Here is a 15,917-nt window from a genome sequence, read left to right as displayed (position 1 = left end):
TTTGGAGCCTGTCCTGGAACTAGCTCTTGTAGACCAGGCTGGTCTCGAACTCACAGAGATCCGCGTGCCTCTGCCTCCCGAGTGCTGGGATTAAAGGCGTGCGCCACCACCGCCCGGCAGAAAACAACTTTTTGAAAAAAAAATTACTCACCTTGGAAGAGTGCTGACAGAAATTTTAAATGAAAACAAATGAGGGTTTGAGGACCTTCTGATTCAGTTATAGTTAGGTAATATACACAAATGAGGGTTTGAGGACCCTCTGATTCAGTTATAGTTAGGTAATATACACAAGCAGAGAAAATATGCCAAAGCATCTAAGTAGAAGGATTATGGCTTTTTTCTTACTAAGTTCTGTAACTTTTCTGTAAGTTAGGAAATCCCAGAAGATTTAATAATTAAATGGTTAAGTTCTCTAATAGGCCCAAAAATCTGGCTAAACTGCAACAAACACTTGTGGGGAGCTAAGGAAGCCCTGAGCAAATGTGTATTGTTGACTTGGGCACAGCTGTCAAGGACCTAACGTCTCAGATCCCATGGGAGTGGCAAATCCTCTCGTTTCAGTGCAAATGAGGACACTGTGACAATTGGCTGGTGTGACAACTGCCGTGCAGCAGCAGCCTCTTACTCCTGAGTGACTGAGATGGCCATCTATAAAGACCCTCCCCTGTGCTAGACACAATAAATACACAGAGGTTCTGGGGTGCTGAGTAGGAGTGCTCCATTAGAGCAAGCACAGCCTCCCTTACCTCAACTTCTATGCGTGTATGTGTCCCTTCTTTATTCCCTCACTGCTCCAGTCAGGTTTTTAGGACCAAGCCATGCTGGACTCGGCAGATAATGGTGCCAAACTTTAGAAGAATGAACTATGCACTGTATCTATAATAGTGATAGCAGATAGCACTGAGGACCCCACTGTGACCTGGAAGTGTTCCGAATGCTTTTCTTGCATTAACTTCTGGTAAGATTCACCAAGAATCAAGCAAATCTTGGCAAAGTCATATGGTCACTTGAGAAGATGCAGACAGAATCCCAATCTGGTTTTCTTGGGCTGTAGCAGATAAGCACTGGTCCTCTTTGCTCTGAACTGGAAGACCCAAAGTCTCAGAGCTACACAATGGAGTAGAACCCCTTCCATGGTCTTAGTTTAACTTTTTTTTTTTTTTTAAATTTTTGAATACAGTCTGGCCTAGAACTTGCTATGCAGACTAGGCTAGTGGCTGGTACTCTACCTCCCGAGGGCTGGGATTAAAGGCATGCACCATCACATCTGGCAGTTATGGGTAGTCACTAGCCAGTGTCTTCCTCTCACTTTTACAGGCTCCCCTTACCCAAGAAGGTTCTATTTCAATAAATACTTGGCAAACAGTAACTACTCTACAAAGAATAGGATTTCTACCTCTGTACTTAGGAGAAATAGAATTCTGGTGTTGCTCTTCTAGCCTGTGAATAAGCATTAAATCCCAAGAGTCTTGAGACTCCATAGGAAAGTGTGGCAAGAGGAAGCAAACAGGAGTGAACAAAGATCGCAGTAGGTCAGTGGGCACTGGCCCATTTCTTGTAGGAAGGAAAGAAAACACACTTCCTCAAGTGTTTAGTACCTCCCTGCATCACCAGCCCTTCTCTCCCATCTACTGACACTTACGTCTCTCCTGAGAGCTCGGAAAGTCACCAGCCTGGGAATCTTGATAGACTGGTCAGAAGAGCAAGGCTGAATTATAGACAAGTTCTTTTATTTATTTATTTTTATTTGATGTGCATTAGATGTTTTACCTGCATGTATGTCTGTATGAGGGCATTGGATCCCCTGGTACCAAAGTTACAGATAGGTGTGAGCTGCCATGTGGGTGTTGGGAATTGAACCCGGGTACACTGGAAGAGCAGCCAATGTTCTTAACCATTTAGTCATGTGGACAAGATCTTAAGTAGGTTCTTTTTTTTTTAAATTTTCGAGACAGGGTTCCTCCGTAGCTTTTGGTTTCTGTCCTGGAACTAGCTCTTGCAGACCAGGCTGGCCTCGAACTCACAGAGGTCCGCCTGCCTCTGCCTCCCGAGTGCTGGGATTAAAGGCATGCGCCACCACCACCGGCAAGCAGGTTCTTTTGTTTTGTTTTTGGCATCAGCTACTCGTTGACCAAGGCTTTCACAGGAAGGATTCCACAAAGATGTCAACTCAGATACCACCTCTGCGAAGCATTCCTGACCAGCCTAAAGTGCTCCTTGCTGGACTGCTATGCTCTGTGCTCCTCAAAGCCTCTCAAGGAGAGGGTGCTATCATTTTTTTTTTTTTTTTTTTTGATTTTCGAGGCAGGGTTTCTCTGTGGCTTTGGAGCCTGTCCTGGAACTAGCTCTGTAGACCAGGCTGGTCTCAAACTCACAGAGATCTGCCTGCCTCTGCCTCCCAAGTGCTGGGATTAAAGGCGTGCGCCACCACCGCCCGGCTGAGGGTGCTATCTTATTTACTTGACCTCCTCACCTGGAACAACAGCCAGGACCCTGCAGTCCACGGGACTAATCCTAACCATTACCTGTCTCTTGCATAAGCCTACAGCTGCAACCAGGCCCTTGCAGCCCACGGGCCTAATCATAATCATTATCTGTCTCTTGCACACACCTACAGCTGCTGTCAGCTACCATAGCAGAGTGGAGCTGTTGCAACAGAAACTATCTTGAGCTTGTAAAGCCTACACTATTGACAGCCTTGTTCTTTACAGTAAGTGGGCTGACCCTGACTGGTGACAATACCTGGCCCCCAGTGGTTGAATGTAGTAACTGGGAAAGGGAAAGGGAGGGAATAGTATAAGAGCATGAAAATGGAAACATGGGAGAAGGTTTGCTGTTAGTGGGGAGATGATGTGGTAAGAGAGACCCCCCATCTTAAATACCCCCAAATAATCAATTTGAACATTTAAAAGGTAGCCTTCTGTCTGTCCATGGGGACCTGCCTTTCTAGAACAGTCTTACAGCAGATAAAGGATGGTCCTTCGTATGTTTCAATGGCAGCATGTAAAGTTCCTCAGCATTGGCTCAGACCAGGACACCCTCACCTGCTTCCAGATGGTGACACAGGGAGAGAGCTGCTGGGAAGAAGCCCATGCTGCTGCCGCTGCCCCTGGAGCTGATACAAGCCAGATGCAGTCTGGTGAGGAAGCCACACCCCTCCCTACCCCACCAGCACCCTGAGTGAGAAGCCACTCTTCTTCTTCTTGTTTTCTCCAGATGTTCTTAAACCACCTAACAGGTGGTAGGGTGTAACTCAGCGGTGGAGCACACACTTAGCATATGTGAAATCTTGGCTTTGAGCCCCAGAATCAAAAAGTTAAAAAGTAAATAATTTAACACAGAAAGCACCATATTTCAGCCAAGACAATGCCTCAAAACCCAGCAACCTCTTTCTTCCTACCTTCAAGGCGGGGCCCTTCTCACTCGCCCTCTCACTGGCTCTTTTCCCCTCCAGGCCCAGCTGCACAAACAGTTCCAGCAGGTTCATCAACAGCTCGTCCACAAGATGTTCTTCCTGAATGTTGGCTGCAATGTTGGCCAGGGCATTGATCACTGCTAGGGAACAGTGCCTAAAGAAAAGGAAAAAAGGCAAACCCACCGCTGAGCCCTCTGGAGGGAGAAACACTGGCTCTAAGTTGGTCTGGCCTGCCTCACCATGCACAAGGAACTCCCAAAAGGTTATGAACATGCCATTGTCATGACAAACAGACCCTGAAAGTAAATGGCTAAATAAATTACTACGGACCTCTTGACCCAGAATCTGATTCAAGGAGCTAGATACCAGGGACCCTGATTTTCCTCTGACCATTAAAAGCCTACTGAATATCTGGATGCAGAATTACTCAGTTCTAGACTTTTCTGCTTGAGTTCTGTTATTCTCCTTCAAATCAAACCCAAACATCACTACTCCTGATGATTAGCTTCTCACCAGTGCTCCCCACAACTCTGGGACTGACATTACTAGCAGCAGGCAGTGAACACGAAGGAGTCCTGTAGTGATATTATGTTAGTAATCTAGCAAACAAAGCTTGCCTGAAGATCAGAGTGCAGAGTGGAGAGCTAAGCCACTAGTTAGCCACAGAGGTCAGGCAGTGGTGGCACACACCTTTCCCTGATAGATCTCTGTGAGTTCAAGGTCACCCTGGGCTACATGAAATTGATCCAGTCTGAAAAAAAAAATAGAGCTGGGTGGTGGTGGCTCACATGTTTAATCCCAGTACTTAGGAGTGGTGTGGGAAGTCCTTTTGTCTATGTGTTGTTTTTATTGGTTAATAAATAAATCTGTTCTGGCCAGTGGCTTAGCAAAATAGAGCTAAGTGGGAAAACTGAACTAAATGCTGGGAGAAAGAAGATGGAGTCGCTAAAAGCCATGTAGCCCCGCCAGAGATAGACACTGTATGGAAATTTACGCGGTAAGCTACAGCCACATGGCGATACACAGATTAATAAAAATGGGTTAATAGAAAGCCAGAAATAAGCTTAAGATATTGGCCAAACCATATTACAAATAATATAGTTTCTGTGTGATTACTTCAGGAGTCTGGGTGGCGGGGAAATGAACAAGCGGCTTCTGCCAACATAGGAGTCACATGCTTTTAATCCCAGCCCTAGGGAGGTGGCAATAGAGAAGAGTGATATGGCTGGGTAGAGAGATGAATATAAGGTGGGAGGAGGCAGGAGCTGGGATTCAGTCTGAGGCATCAGTATGAGTATGCAGTCTGAGGATTGCCCCTTTAGTCTGAAGATTTGGAAGAGGTAAAAGGCCTCTCTAGCGTTGACTACACTGCTTCTCTGATCTTTCAGTTTTCACCCCCTAATATCTGACTCTAGGTTTTTATTTATTAAGACCAACTAGAACTCATGCTACAGAATCCCAGGACCACCTGCCTCTGGATTATGGACATCCTACATAAACCCCAGGAGTGAAACTGATGTTGCCCCTTCAGCCAGGTGTCAGGGGCCAGGCCTCTGCAGCTTTGCAATCAGCAGCTCTGATATTGGCATGGTGTGTTACTAGTTGATGCACATAGGCCTTTGAGTCTTGGTTTCTTTCTGTGTGAAACAAGTATAATAATTCCCTCTTCATAAGCAGGAGGAGTTAAGCACCGAACAGGCTGGTCCCTAGCAAATGCTAGTCACGACAAAAGGCACTCCTTTCCCAGTTAGGTAAAGCCTGGTAGGTTAGGGGAACATAAGCTATCAAATGTTCCTACTGGTGAGAAGACAAACTTGGGAGGTTGTGTGTGTGTGTGTGAGTGTGTGTGTATGTATGTATGTGTGTGTGTGTGTAGGGGCTGGAACCCAGGACCCTGTGTATGCCAGGCAAGTGCTCTAACACTGAGCCACAGCCTCAGATTGACAAATCATTTTAATGGCAATAAGAGGCTTTATGGGGAAAAACGGCAATTTCGACCAGAAACTGAAGAAACTGTAGCATGAGATTAGCAGGAATTGCACAAAATGAGGTCAGAGCTCAGCAAGATCAACACAAGGGCCAGAAAGAGGCCAGCAGGGAGCCAGTCAAAGAGCAGGAGGTACCCAAGGACAAGGAGTCCCAGGTTAAGGGAACAACATGGGAAAAGAAGTGCAGACACCAGGATGGACAAAAGAAGGTGGAGGCAAGTTTGGATGGGACCCCAATCTAGTCCTCAGATTGTTTATAATCTGGACACACAATGGTGGCAGTGATAAAACACTGATTCAACTGTTCCTCACTACCCATGGGAAACTGGCTGCAAAACTCCCTAGGATATAAAACATCCTTTTATTTAAAATGGTGTGGTAGCTGGGTGTAATAGCAAATAACATTCACTTGTAATCTCAGCACTTAGATGGTGGAGGCAGGAGCATCATAAGTTCGAGGCAACTTGAGCTATCACAGCAAGACTAATAAACAAAAGGTAAATAAACTAGGATGGTATTTGCATATATTATGACTACATTCTTGCATACTTTAAATCATTTCATAATTACCCTAGTGCTTACTACAATGCAAATATCACAAAAAGTGTTTTTTTTTTTGTTGCTGTTGTTGTTAGTGTTGGGTTGTTTTTTTTTTAAAGATAGGATTTCACTATGTAGCAGAACTTGCTATGTGGCTCAGGCTGGCCTCTAACTCTCAGTCCTCTTGCCTCAACTTCCTAAGCGGCTGTGTTACAGTGTGTATCACCTCTCCCAGCGCTGGAGATATTTTATTATTTGGAGAATGCTGATGAGAAAATCTGAACATGGACAGGATAGATGCATGTCTTGGTTTTAACATTTACTACCTGTCGATGGAGACCAACTGTGTAACAATGCCAAGAGCTCACACTGATCAAGAACTTGCACGTATATAATCTCCCACCAAAGTCCTAACAGACCCATGCCGTTAGCTTCTGGGATCAGTTGAGATAGGTGCACTCATGGTGGTCTGGCTCACAGACCCCGCACGTACATCTCTATTCACTGTTCACACAATGAGACATGCTCTTTGGCAGGTGAAGAAACCAGGCATGGACAAGCTGAGCATTTACTGAGGCAAGGTGGCTGCACTGCTGCCCACTAAACTGACGACTAGGAACAGTAATGCCAACACAGGGGTGCTCGGCTCTGCACCAGTCTCACGTCTTTGTCTGACTTTTCTTCCTGCCTTCTCTCTCTTCTGATCTGACAACCTCTTGTGAGATCCTTCAAACGTGAAGAGACATGGCTCTTCCTCATGGCATTCTGGGTAAAGTCAAGAAGCATCTCTCAGTCTGCCAAGGAAAACTGGCCAGGCTTTGTACCAATACAGAGTGCGCAAAGATATAAACGTCTATTCCCTGAGCCTCCAAATTCCAATTGCCTCTCTAACCCTGCACATGGGTTTTTTTTTTGGGGGGGGGGGGATGCGAAGAAGCAAACCTAGGGCCTTATACTTGCTGGTGGCCAATTGTTTTGCATTAAATCTCCAGTCCTCAAATCCTACTTTAAAAAATCTAACCTAAGAAAAGCATACTCACAGGTTGGTGGTGGTGGCACACACCTTTAATCCTAGCACTCAGGAGGCAGAAATAGGTGGATCTTTGTGAGTTCGAGGCCAGCCTGGTCTACAGAGTGAGTTACAGGACGGCTAGGGCTCCATAGAGAAACCCTGCCTCAAAAACAAAAACAATACAAACAACAACAACAAAACAAACAAAAAAGCATACTCACATAGCTTTTCCATAGCTATTACACTATTTATTCAATGTAGTACCTTCTGGTATGGAAACTAGAAAACTACCCAATACCCAAACTAAACTGGTTAGAATCTTGGCACAGTGTGGTACTATGCAGTTATTTAAAGCAACACACAGGGCAACATTTCAGGTGTAGCTGGCATGTTGCTTATGTTTAAGAAGCAGGTCACCTAGATGTGCTTTATGGGCCTGTGTGGCAGAGAACGGAGCAGAGCAGAGGGCCATAGGTGTAGTTCAGCAACAAACTGCTGCCACGTGTGGTTTTTATGTGCTGCCTTGCATGTACACTGATCTATAGCATATAGCTTCTGTAAGAAGGCTAACACCCACAGGCCAATCCTCAAACTTTCCTCAACCACAGTTAAATGTTGTCAAGCTCTAGAGCAATGAGGTATAGAATTACCTGTAGCCATGGTCTTTGTAGTCTTTGGTGGCCGAATAGACAACTGAACTGGCCTTCACACTGATTTGCTGAAAGAGATTCCAGACTTCCTGATAAATGTATTGCTGGAAGAGAGAGGAGATACTGTCACCATCCATAATCCCTGAGGCAACTCCTAGACATGGGAAGACCCCTCCCGTCATCACCCAGGGAGAGCAGGAGATACTGTCACCATCCATAATCCCTGAGGCCACTCCTAGACATGGGAAGACCCTCCTGTCATCACCCAGGGAGGACCACGCAGGGCATACTTTTGTATGCATGTGTGTGTTTAAGTGCTAAGACATGTATATGGTGGTAAGAGGAAAACATTTTAATTTTCTCCTTCCATCACTCAGGTTCCAGAGATTGAACTCAAGTCCACAGGCTTGTCAGCAGTCTTTTTACCCACCAAGTCATCTTTGCCAGCTATGTTTATTTTATTGATTGACTGGTTTATATACAGCGTTTTACTATGAAGCCCTGGCAGGCCTAGAACTCACTATATAGAGCAAGCTGGCTTTGAACTCACAGAAATCCTCCTGCCTCTGGTTCCCAAGTGCTGGGATTAAAGGTGTACATACCATGCCTGGACAATATTTTTTGCTTTAAGATTCTATTTTTAAATTATGTATAAATGTGGGTGTCTGCACAGAAGTGTGTGCCTGGGATGCAGGTACCCTCCAAGGCCAGAAGAGAGCATCATACATACCTCCTAGAGCTGAGGTCTTGGGACCCTGTGCCACCTGACTGGGAGCTTAGGACTGAGCTCGGGTCTTCTAGAAGAATAGTATGCATTTCTGGCCTTTTTTTTTTTTTTTTTGAGACAAAGGTTTGAATTCCTAATTCTTTTGTCTCTACTTCCTAAGTGCTGGGACTACAGGCATTTATCATGGTTCCTGTCTAAGGAGATCTATTTCTAGAGCTCTAAGAAAGTCCAAATCAAAAGGAAAGAAGTAGCTTTTATTTAGACCCAATTTTATGCTAGCTACATTGATAAGAAATGAGTTTCCAGAGAGTGATACAACCACTGACTACAAATTCTCTCCATACAGTGCTGACACCACTGTGAGAATTTAGTTTACTTTCAAGGTGCATTAACAGTGCAATTTTCTACTCCTTATAATCAAGGTTTCCAGCTCCAGCCTCACTGCAGGGCTTTTCCTTACATTTCCAGTGATAACCAGGCAGCCCAGCTGGTCGATGATGAGAACATCAAGCGGCGAGGGAGGCTGGCAGAATTTCTGCTGCAGGATCTGCAGAATTGGCTCCATGACCTTTGGGGTGTCTCTCAGAGCCACTGCAATGTGTCCCAAGGCACGGATGGTATGGTCAGGAATCAAGTGAGCATCCCTATGGGGGCAAGAAGAGAGGTGTTTCTAAAGCTCTGAGAGTTGGACGTGGTGCGCACACCTTTAATCACAGAACTCAGGAGGCAACGGCAGGTGGATCTTTGGGTTCAAGGCCAGCCTGGTTTATGGAATGACAGCCAGGACAGTCAGGGGTCCACAGAAAAACCTTGTTTCGAAAAAACAAAAAACAAACAAACAAACAAAAAAAACCGATCAAACAAAAAACCCTCCAAAAGTAAAGCAGCTCCGAAGCATGCAGTGGTGAAACAAAGCAAGAGACCACAGCCTCAACCTTGTTCACCATGGCCTTGAAGAAGCAACTGAAGGAACTGCAGTGGTCTCTCACCGCATTCAGAGACAGAGACCCAGACTTTCACTCCAGCACAGGGTCCAGAATGTACATTTGAGGGTAAGATTGACCTTGACCCTTCGGCAGACCCAATGCGTGGCTACACTGTGAGCAGGGAAGAGGCACAACACAGTGACTGAGCCTGCAAAGCAGAGCCACGCTTCCAAATGATAGGCACATACTTGTCACTCTCCTGGGAGATGTACAGTCGGTTGGAGAGGCTAGCCAGGAAGGCCTCCACTATCACTGGGTCCACGGTCAGGCCAGCCTTCAGGCACCTGTGCAGCAAATAAGTCCAGGTGACATCAGGTGTTAAGAAAACGGAATGGTTTTGTTTTTCTGCTTGGTTTGTTCCTTGCCAAGATGTACAACATTTTACATAGCAGCTCTGAAGTTCCTACTCCAGAAACCTGAATGAAAAGCCATTCTATAGAATGAATTTAAGGAATTATAGCCAGCTTCACCCACTTGGTAGTATCTCTTCTGGAAACAATAACTTAAATCACTTTGCCAGTTTTGAAGGAACAGCTTCCTTCAGAATAATGTAACCATGCTAATTCCAATTTCACATTTCCTTTACCATTCATAGCGACTGACTCCCAGACAGCTGGGGAACATCATACCAAGCCCCTGACCCCTGTTGATTAACCCAGGGCCTTACAAAGGCAAAGCACATGTCCTGCCACTAAACTGCATCTTTGCTCCCCAGCAGGGTGTTTTATTAAGGAGAGATGCTTATGTTATTCAGGAAACAGGAACCTTTAGAAGCCCCCAAGAACGTCAAGCCTTCTTTCTCAGGTGTATCCTGCTTGCCCCATCTGTTTGGCTCTTAAGGCATACTGAGAATGAGAAGCCAGAATTCAAAAGGAGGCACACATTCATGCAAATTAGAGAGCAAGAGCATGCAGCAATTCTCCACAGCAAAGAACACTTAATCTTATTGAAAATATCAGTAAAAGCTGTTGTGGGACATTTGATCACAGTGTGTAAAGACATGTCTCTGCTGAGGCATGTTCTGATTGGTCTAATAAAGAGCTGGCTTGCCAAAAGCTAGGCAGAAGAAGATAGGCAAGACTTCTGGGACGAGAGGAACTTGGAAGAATTGAAAGGCAGGGGATTCACCAGTCAGACAAAGGAAGTGGGATGCATTGTACTAAGGGGCGGGAATAAGCCACGAGGCAGAATGTTAATTAATATAAACAGGTTAATTTAAGTTTTAAGAGCTAGTTGGGAAAAAGCCTAGGCTAAGGCCAAGCTTTCATAATTAATAAGAAGTGTCATTATTTGGGAGCTGGTAGTCCAAAGAAAGACCTGTAAGTATAAAATCTCTGACTTATATCAAGTATTATACAGAAAAAATATAATTACACGTTACTTTGGAAGATGAGCCAATGGGGAAATAAATCCTACATATACTACAATTTTTCTCTAATAAGCAGCTTTTATTTTTCTGACCAAGAAAAGGAAGGCAGCTTTATTGAAGAAGAAAAAAAAAACTAAACAACTCTTTTTATAAATATACAATAAATACAATAACAATAGAAAATAAATGAAAAGGATAACTTCACTCCTTTTGCATTGAGCCTTTGCCTCCTTAGCTCCCCCTCCCCTTCCTTAGTTAAAGCTCATACCTGCAGATGTTGTCAATGGCGATGTCCCGGAGCTGCTCATACATGGACGGCTGGTTCTTCTTACCCGGCAAGACATTTAGAGTTGACTCAGAATGCTCATTGGTGACACTGATTTTTATATCATTGCCAGCAACTAAAAGTAAAAACTCAAATTCAAACTTGTGTCTGATTTAGTTTTACTTTCATCCCTTTCTTTGTCTCAATCTAAGACCACAAGATAGGCTTTATTTTTAGCTTGTGAAAACAAGCACGCAAACATCCAACCACATCTTACCCGCTGGCTTGCTTCCTTTTTCTTTTTCTGAGACAGGATCTTACCATGCAGCCCTGGACTGCTTGGAGCTCACTATGTGGACCATGCTTGCCCCCTTAAAAGGCATGCACCACCACGCTTGGCTTACTAAACAGACCAAACATTCAAAGTCAAGAGTCTGAGACCAACAGAAAGGGTGAAGGAACATGTTTAAATCAAAAGGACAGATGGTTTATAAAGTGTTAAACTTGCTTACATAGATATAATCTACATGGGAAGTAGAAAGTAGAGAAAGACAAGATCTCCTGAGTAAATTGAGAGCATGGGGACCTTGGGGGAGGGTTGAAGAGGGGATGGGAGAGGCAGGGAGGGGAGAAGAGAGAACTGTAGAGCTCAATAAAAATCAATTTAAAAAATGGGAAAAAAGTGTTAAACTTGCTTATAAAGTAAGTTCAGCAATTTTTTTAAGAACCATTTTTTAAAAATGACAAAGTCAGGCATGGTGGTGCACACCTTTAATCCCAGCATTCCAGAGAGAGACAGGTGGATCTCTGTAAATTCAAGGCTCGCCTGATAGTGAGTTCCAGGACAGCCAGGGTTATGCAGAGAGACCTGTCCCAAACAACAACAACAACAACAACAACAACAACAACATAAATAAATAAATAACAAATATCCACATGAATGTAGCTTTGATGCTCAGTGAGGAAGTCCTGTCTCGTCCAAGCAGTGTGTACAAAGCAGGTAAGTGTGTGTTTGGATGATGGTGCACATGACAGAAGCCTGGGAGATCATAAGCACAAACTTAAACACTTACATCATTCCTTGACAAAGTTAAAATGACTGATTCAAAAGATAGTTTGAAAACATCACAATTATGAATCAAGGTTTTTTTTCTTCTGTTTGTGTGTCTTTACGATAAGACTGAGGAAGTCTTCTGACGGCTAGGTTTGGGTTTCTTCGTTAGTGCCTCACATCCATGGAAGCTGGACTAATTAATTAGTCAAATAATCAATCTGCACTAATTACTATTATATGAGACGATCTGCTCTGAGCCTGCATCCTCTATGGGGCAGTGTGGAGCAAATGAGGCAGTGTACATGAGACTTCCAGCCCAGCTCTGAAGCCTTCAATAGGAGGCAAAGAAGGCCTGAATCCTAGGGAATGGGGATCTGAACAGAGACAGAGGAAAGATGTAGAGGAGAGGAATGGCCCAAACAAGTATGGTCAGAACTCAAATAGTTACATGGCCCTTCTCCACAAGGATTCAGAAGCTCTGAATGCTGAAGATGAGCTTGTTGTGGAATATGAGTTGGAAATGTGTACATTTGTTTAATGATGCAAAGATGTCCTGCATTCTTTTATGCTGCATTTGTCTAACTCTGCAGAGCTGTGTTACTTTGCCTGTTTAAAAGACTTGACAGGTCTAACAAAGATCTGAACAACCAATAGTAAGGTAGGAGAAAGGAAAGGTGGGTCTGGCAGGCAGAGAGAATAAATAGGAGGAGAAATCTGAGAGAAGATTGAGGAGTGAGAGAAAAGGAGGAAGACTCCAGGGGCCAGCCACCCAGCTAGATACAGAACAAGAAGGAAAGATATATAGAAATAGAAAAAGATAAAAGCCCAGAAGCAAAAGGTAGATGGGATAATTTAAGTTAAGAAAAGCTGGCGCACACCTTTAATCCCAGCACTCAGGAGGCAGAGGCAGGCGGATCTCTGTGAGTTTGAGACCAGCCTGGTCTACAGAGCTAGTTCCAGGACAGGCTCCAAAGCCACAGGGAAACCCTGTCTCGAAAAACCAAAAAAAAAAAAAAAAAAAAAAAGAAAAGCTGGCAAGAAATAAGCCAAGCTAAGGCCAGGCATTCATAATTAAGAATAAGGCTCCACTCCATGTGCTTTATTTGGGAGCTGGGTGGTAGGCCCTCAAAGAGCAAAGAGCAAAGCGTGAAAGCAAACAGCTACAAGAGCTATTACCTGTGTGGTACTGACTGTGGTACTTATAGAGTTTCACCAGCACCGGGGATGGAATCACCAGAAAGTCTCTCAAAGATGGTGTCACTGAGTGTACCACCACTGGGAACCTTTCACACAGGCGGCCCAAACCCTGCAACATAACATCAATCCATCATGCTGTCTGGAAAGAACCATCCACAAGCCCCTAAGATGCTTAAGCCTTCTGATGTTGGACCCAAACTTCCGAAGTCAAAGCTCCCAGAGACTACCTGCTCATGGGTTAAGAGAAGGAAATGATACTAATTCTTCAACAATCAAGACATATACATATACATATATACATATATATACATATATATCTAAGACTGTTTGTGTCTAAGTAAATACATTAAGGTACAGAATAGGCTGTTAAGCAATGGAAGGTATGGAGTCAATGGGGTCTATATCAAGGAGAGCCTTGGCTAAGCAGAAGTGAGCATTATAACCAGGGCATCTCTCTGTGAGGCCCTGTGTCTATGACCTGCTCACCTTGATTATATGCAAGGCAGTCTCACATCAAGGAGGAACACAGGTCCTCTTCAAGGCAAGCAGCTCTTGCAGAAACGTACAGCCCTATCCAGAAAAGCCTACCCTCAGTTCACAGTGGGATCTAATAGGCATCTTTTTTTTTTTTTTTTTTCGAGGCAGGGTTTCTCTGTGGCTTTGGAGCCTGTCCTGGAACTAGCTCTTGTAGACCAGGCTGGTCTCGAACTCACAGAGATCCGCCTGCCTCTGCCTCCCGAGTGCTGGGATTAAAGGCGTGCGCCACCATCTCCCGGCTCTAATAGGCATCTTAACGGACAACTTTGTTGCCTTTTGTTTGATTCTGGAGAATCAGCTACAGCCTGAGCAATAGTAAGGGTACCTGTGAATGGGAATCTCTGGAGACTGACCTGTAGGCAGCAGATTAGCAAGGGCAAATGGGCAATGATGACCTTGCTGGATGTCTTGGACTGCAGCTTTTCAGACAGCTTGATGCAAAGGTTTTCTGCACCTTAATTTAAAATCAGAAGCAGATACAAATAATCACTACAGCCCAAGATTCAGAAAGTAAGTTCTTTCTTTCTTTTTTTCTCTTTCTTTCTTTCTTTCTTTCTTTCTTTCTTTCTTTCTTTCTTTCTTTCTTTCTTTTCCCTTTGGAGCTGAGGACTGAACTCAGGGCCTACTACTGAGCTAAATCTCCCAACCTCAGAAAATATGTTCTTACTGGTTAAGCAAGGACTTAGTAAAGCCCACACAAATACCTGTTACAGGTACTAACACTGAGAGATAACACTGGGAGTTTTGAAGCAGCAGGCACCCACATGATGTGAATCTACATTATAGTCTCTATGGGTGGGACCCTTGTTTCACAGCATTCTACTAAGCAAAAATGTTTCCCAGACTCCCCCACCAGCCTCTTACCCTCCAGTTATGAACCTCCATCTCTTCAGAGCAAAGTCTAAAGATCCATCGAAAAACACCAGAGAGAATGTACAGGCTTGGTGGCCTTGGGCTTCCCCTTCCTCCCAGGTCCACTGTCTTACATTGCAGGACAGGACAGCAAATGCCTGGGCCAAGCATTCTAGAAGTCACTTTGGGAAACACATAGGGGGATTCCTGGGTAGGTCTAGAGATCATAGGATGCAGGAAGGGAAGTTTGGGCTCACCCTGCTCATCCTTCACAGCCCACACCATGAGGTCCACGCAGGCAGCATTTGCTTGGCAGCGCAGTTTGAGGGGGCTCATCTCACTGTGCACCCTGTCTGCATCATGTAGAATCTTCTGGAGCTCCCCTTGGCTCATGTTGAACTGCTCCAACACAAAATCATGGATCTCTTTCACAAAGGAGGTGGGGAGATCTGTGGGAAAGAAAGTTTGGGGTGGGGGATAGTCACAGATCGGAAGAGCCACACCATAACATAGGTAGCAGGTGCCAACAGCTAAGGCTGTTCCCTCTCAACAAAAGCAAAGGTGATCTTGGAGGTGGTTACTGGGATTCTAAGAAAGCCTGCAGGGTCAAGCATGAACAGGCTATGTCAGAACTCCCCAAAAGCATATAGTTTGTTGGCCAGAGGAAAAGGGTGCTCCTGGAATCAGACCAGGTGTTTGGTGGTGCTGAGGATCAAGCCAGGTGCTAACACTGTAGGCAAGTGCTCTACACTGAGCTATACTCTAAGCCCAGAGTACATCTTTTAAGCTGTCAAAAACTAAAACTCAAATATATGAAATACCTAAAAAGAGTGAGGTGGTAGTGGTGCGCACCTTTAATCTCAGCACTCGGGAGGCAGCAGGCAGCTCTCTATGAGTTTGAGGCCAGCCTGATCTACAAGACCTAGATCCAGGGCAGCTAGGGTTGTTGCACATAGAAACCCTGTCTCAAAATCCAAAAAATAAAGGAAAGAAAAAAAATACCTAAAAAGGGATATATCATCAATGGGATCATTCAGTTGAAAGATCAGAGATTTTCCTAATTCTCATCCTTGAGGCCTGAAAATTTCAGAATCACTGTGATAGGCAGAGGTCAGACCAGTAACAGACAGCCAAGGCAAAAGGACTCTAGGATGTCAGGCTGGGCTGGCCATCATTAATAAACTCCCCATGGAACCCAAACCTTTGTTGTTGTTGTTGTTGGTTTTTTTTTTTTTTTTTTTTCGAGACAGGGTTTCTCTGTGGTTTTGGAGCCTGTCCTGGAACTAGCTCTTGTAGACCAGGATGGTCTCGAACTCACAGAGATC

At 44.5% G+C, this 15,917-nt stretch overlaps 1 protein-coding gene across 1 annotated transcript in view; it reads right to left on the bottom strand.

Annotated features, from left to right (window-relative positions):
- Positions 1–15,917, bottom strand: part of Pi4ka (phosphatidylinositol 4-kinase alpha) — a 136,861-nt gene that overhangs the window by 76,080 nt on the left and 44,864 nt on the right. The window contains exons 11-18 of the mRNA XM_005369994.3: positions 14,850–15,041; positions 14,094–14,194; positions 13,183–13,312; positions 10,956–11,088; positions 9,507–9,602; positions 8,793–8,976; positions 7,606–7,709; positions 3,387–3,569 (exon numbers count right to left, since the gene is read on the bottom strand). Coding sequence (XP_005370051.1) covers positions 3,387–3,569; positions 7,606–7,709; positions 8,793–8,976; positions 9,507–9,602; positions 10,956–11,088; positions 13,183–13,312; positions 14,094–14,194; positions 14,850–15,041 — 1,123 coding nt within the window. The remainder of the gene's footprint in view (positions 1–3,386; positions 3,570–7,605; positions 7,710–8,792; positions 8,977–9,506; positions 9,603–10,955; positions 11,089–13,182; positions 13,313–14,093; positions 14,195–14,849; positions 15,042–15,917) is intronic.

This window comes from Microtus ochrogaster, unplaced genomic scaffold, assembly GCF_000317375.1.
Source record: "Microtus ochrogaster isolate Prairie Vole_2 unplaced genomic scaffold, MicOch1.0 UNK68, whole genome shotgun sequence".
In the NCBI taxonomy this organism is placed as follows: Eukaryota; Metazoa; Chordata; class Mammalia; order Rodentia; family Cricetidae; genus Microtus; species Microtus ochrogaster.
This window is presented reverse-complemented; position numbering and strand designations above follow the sequence as displayed.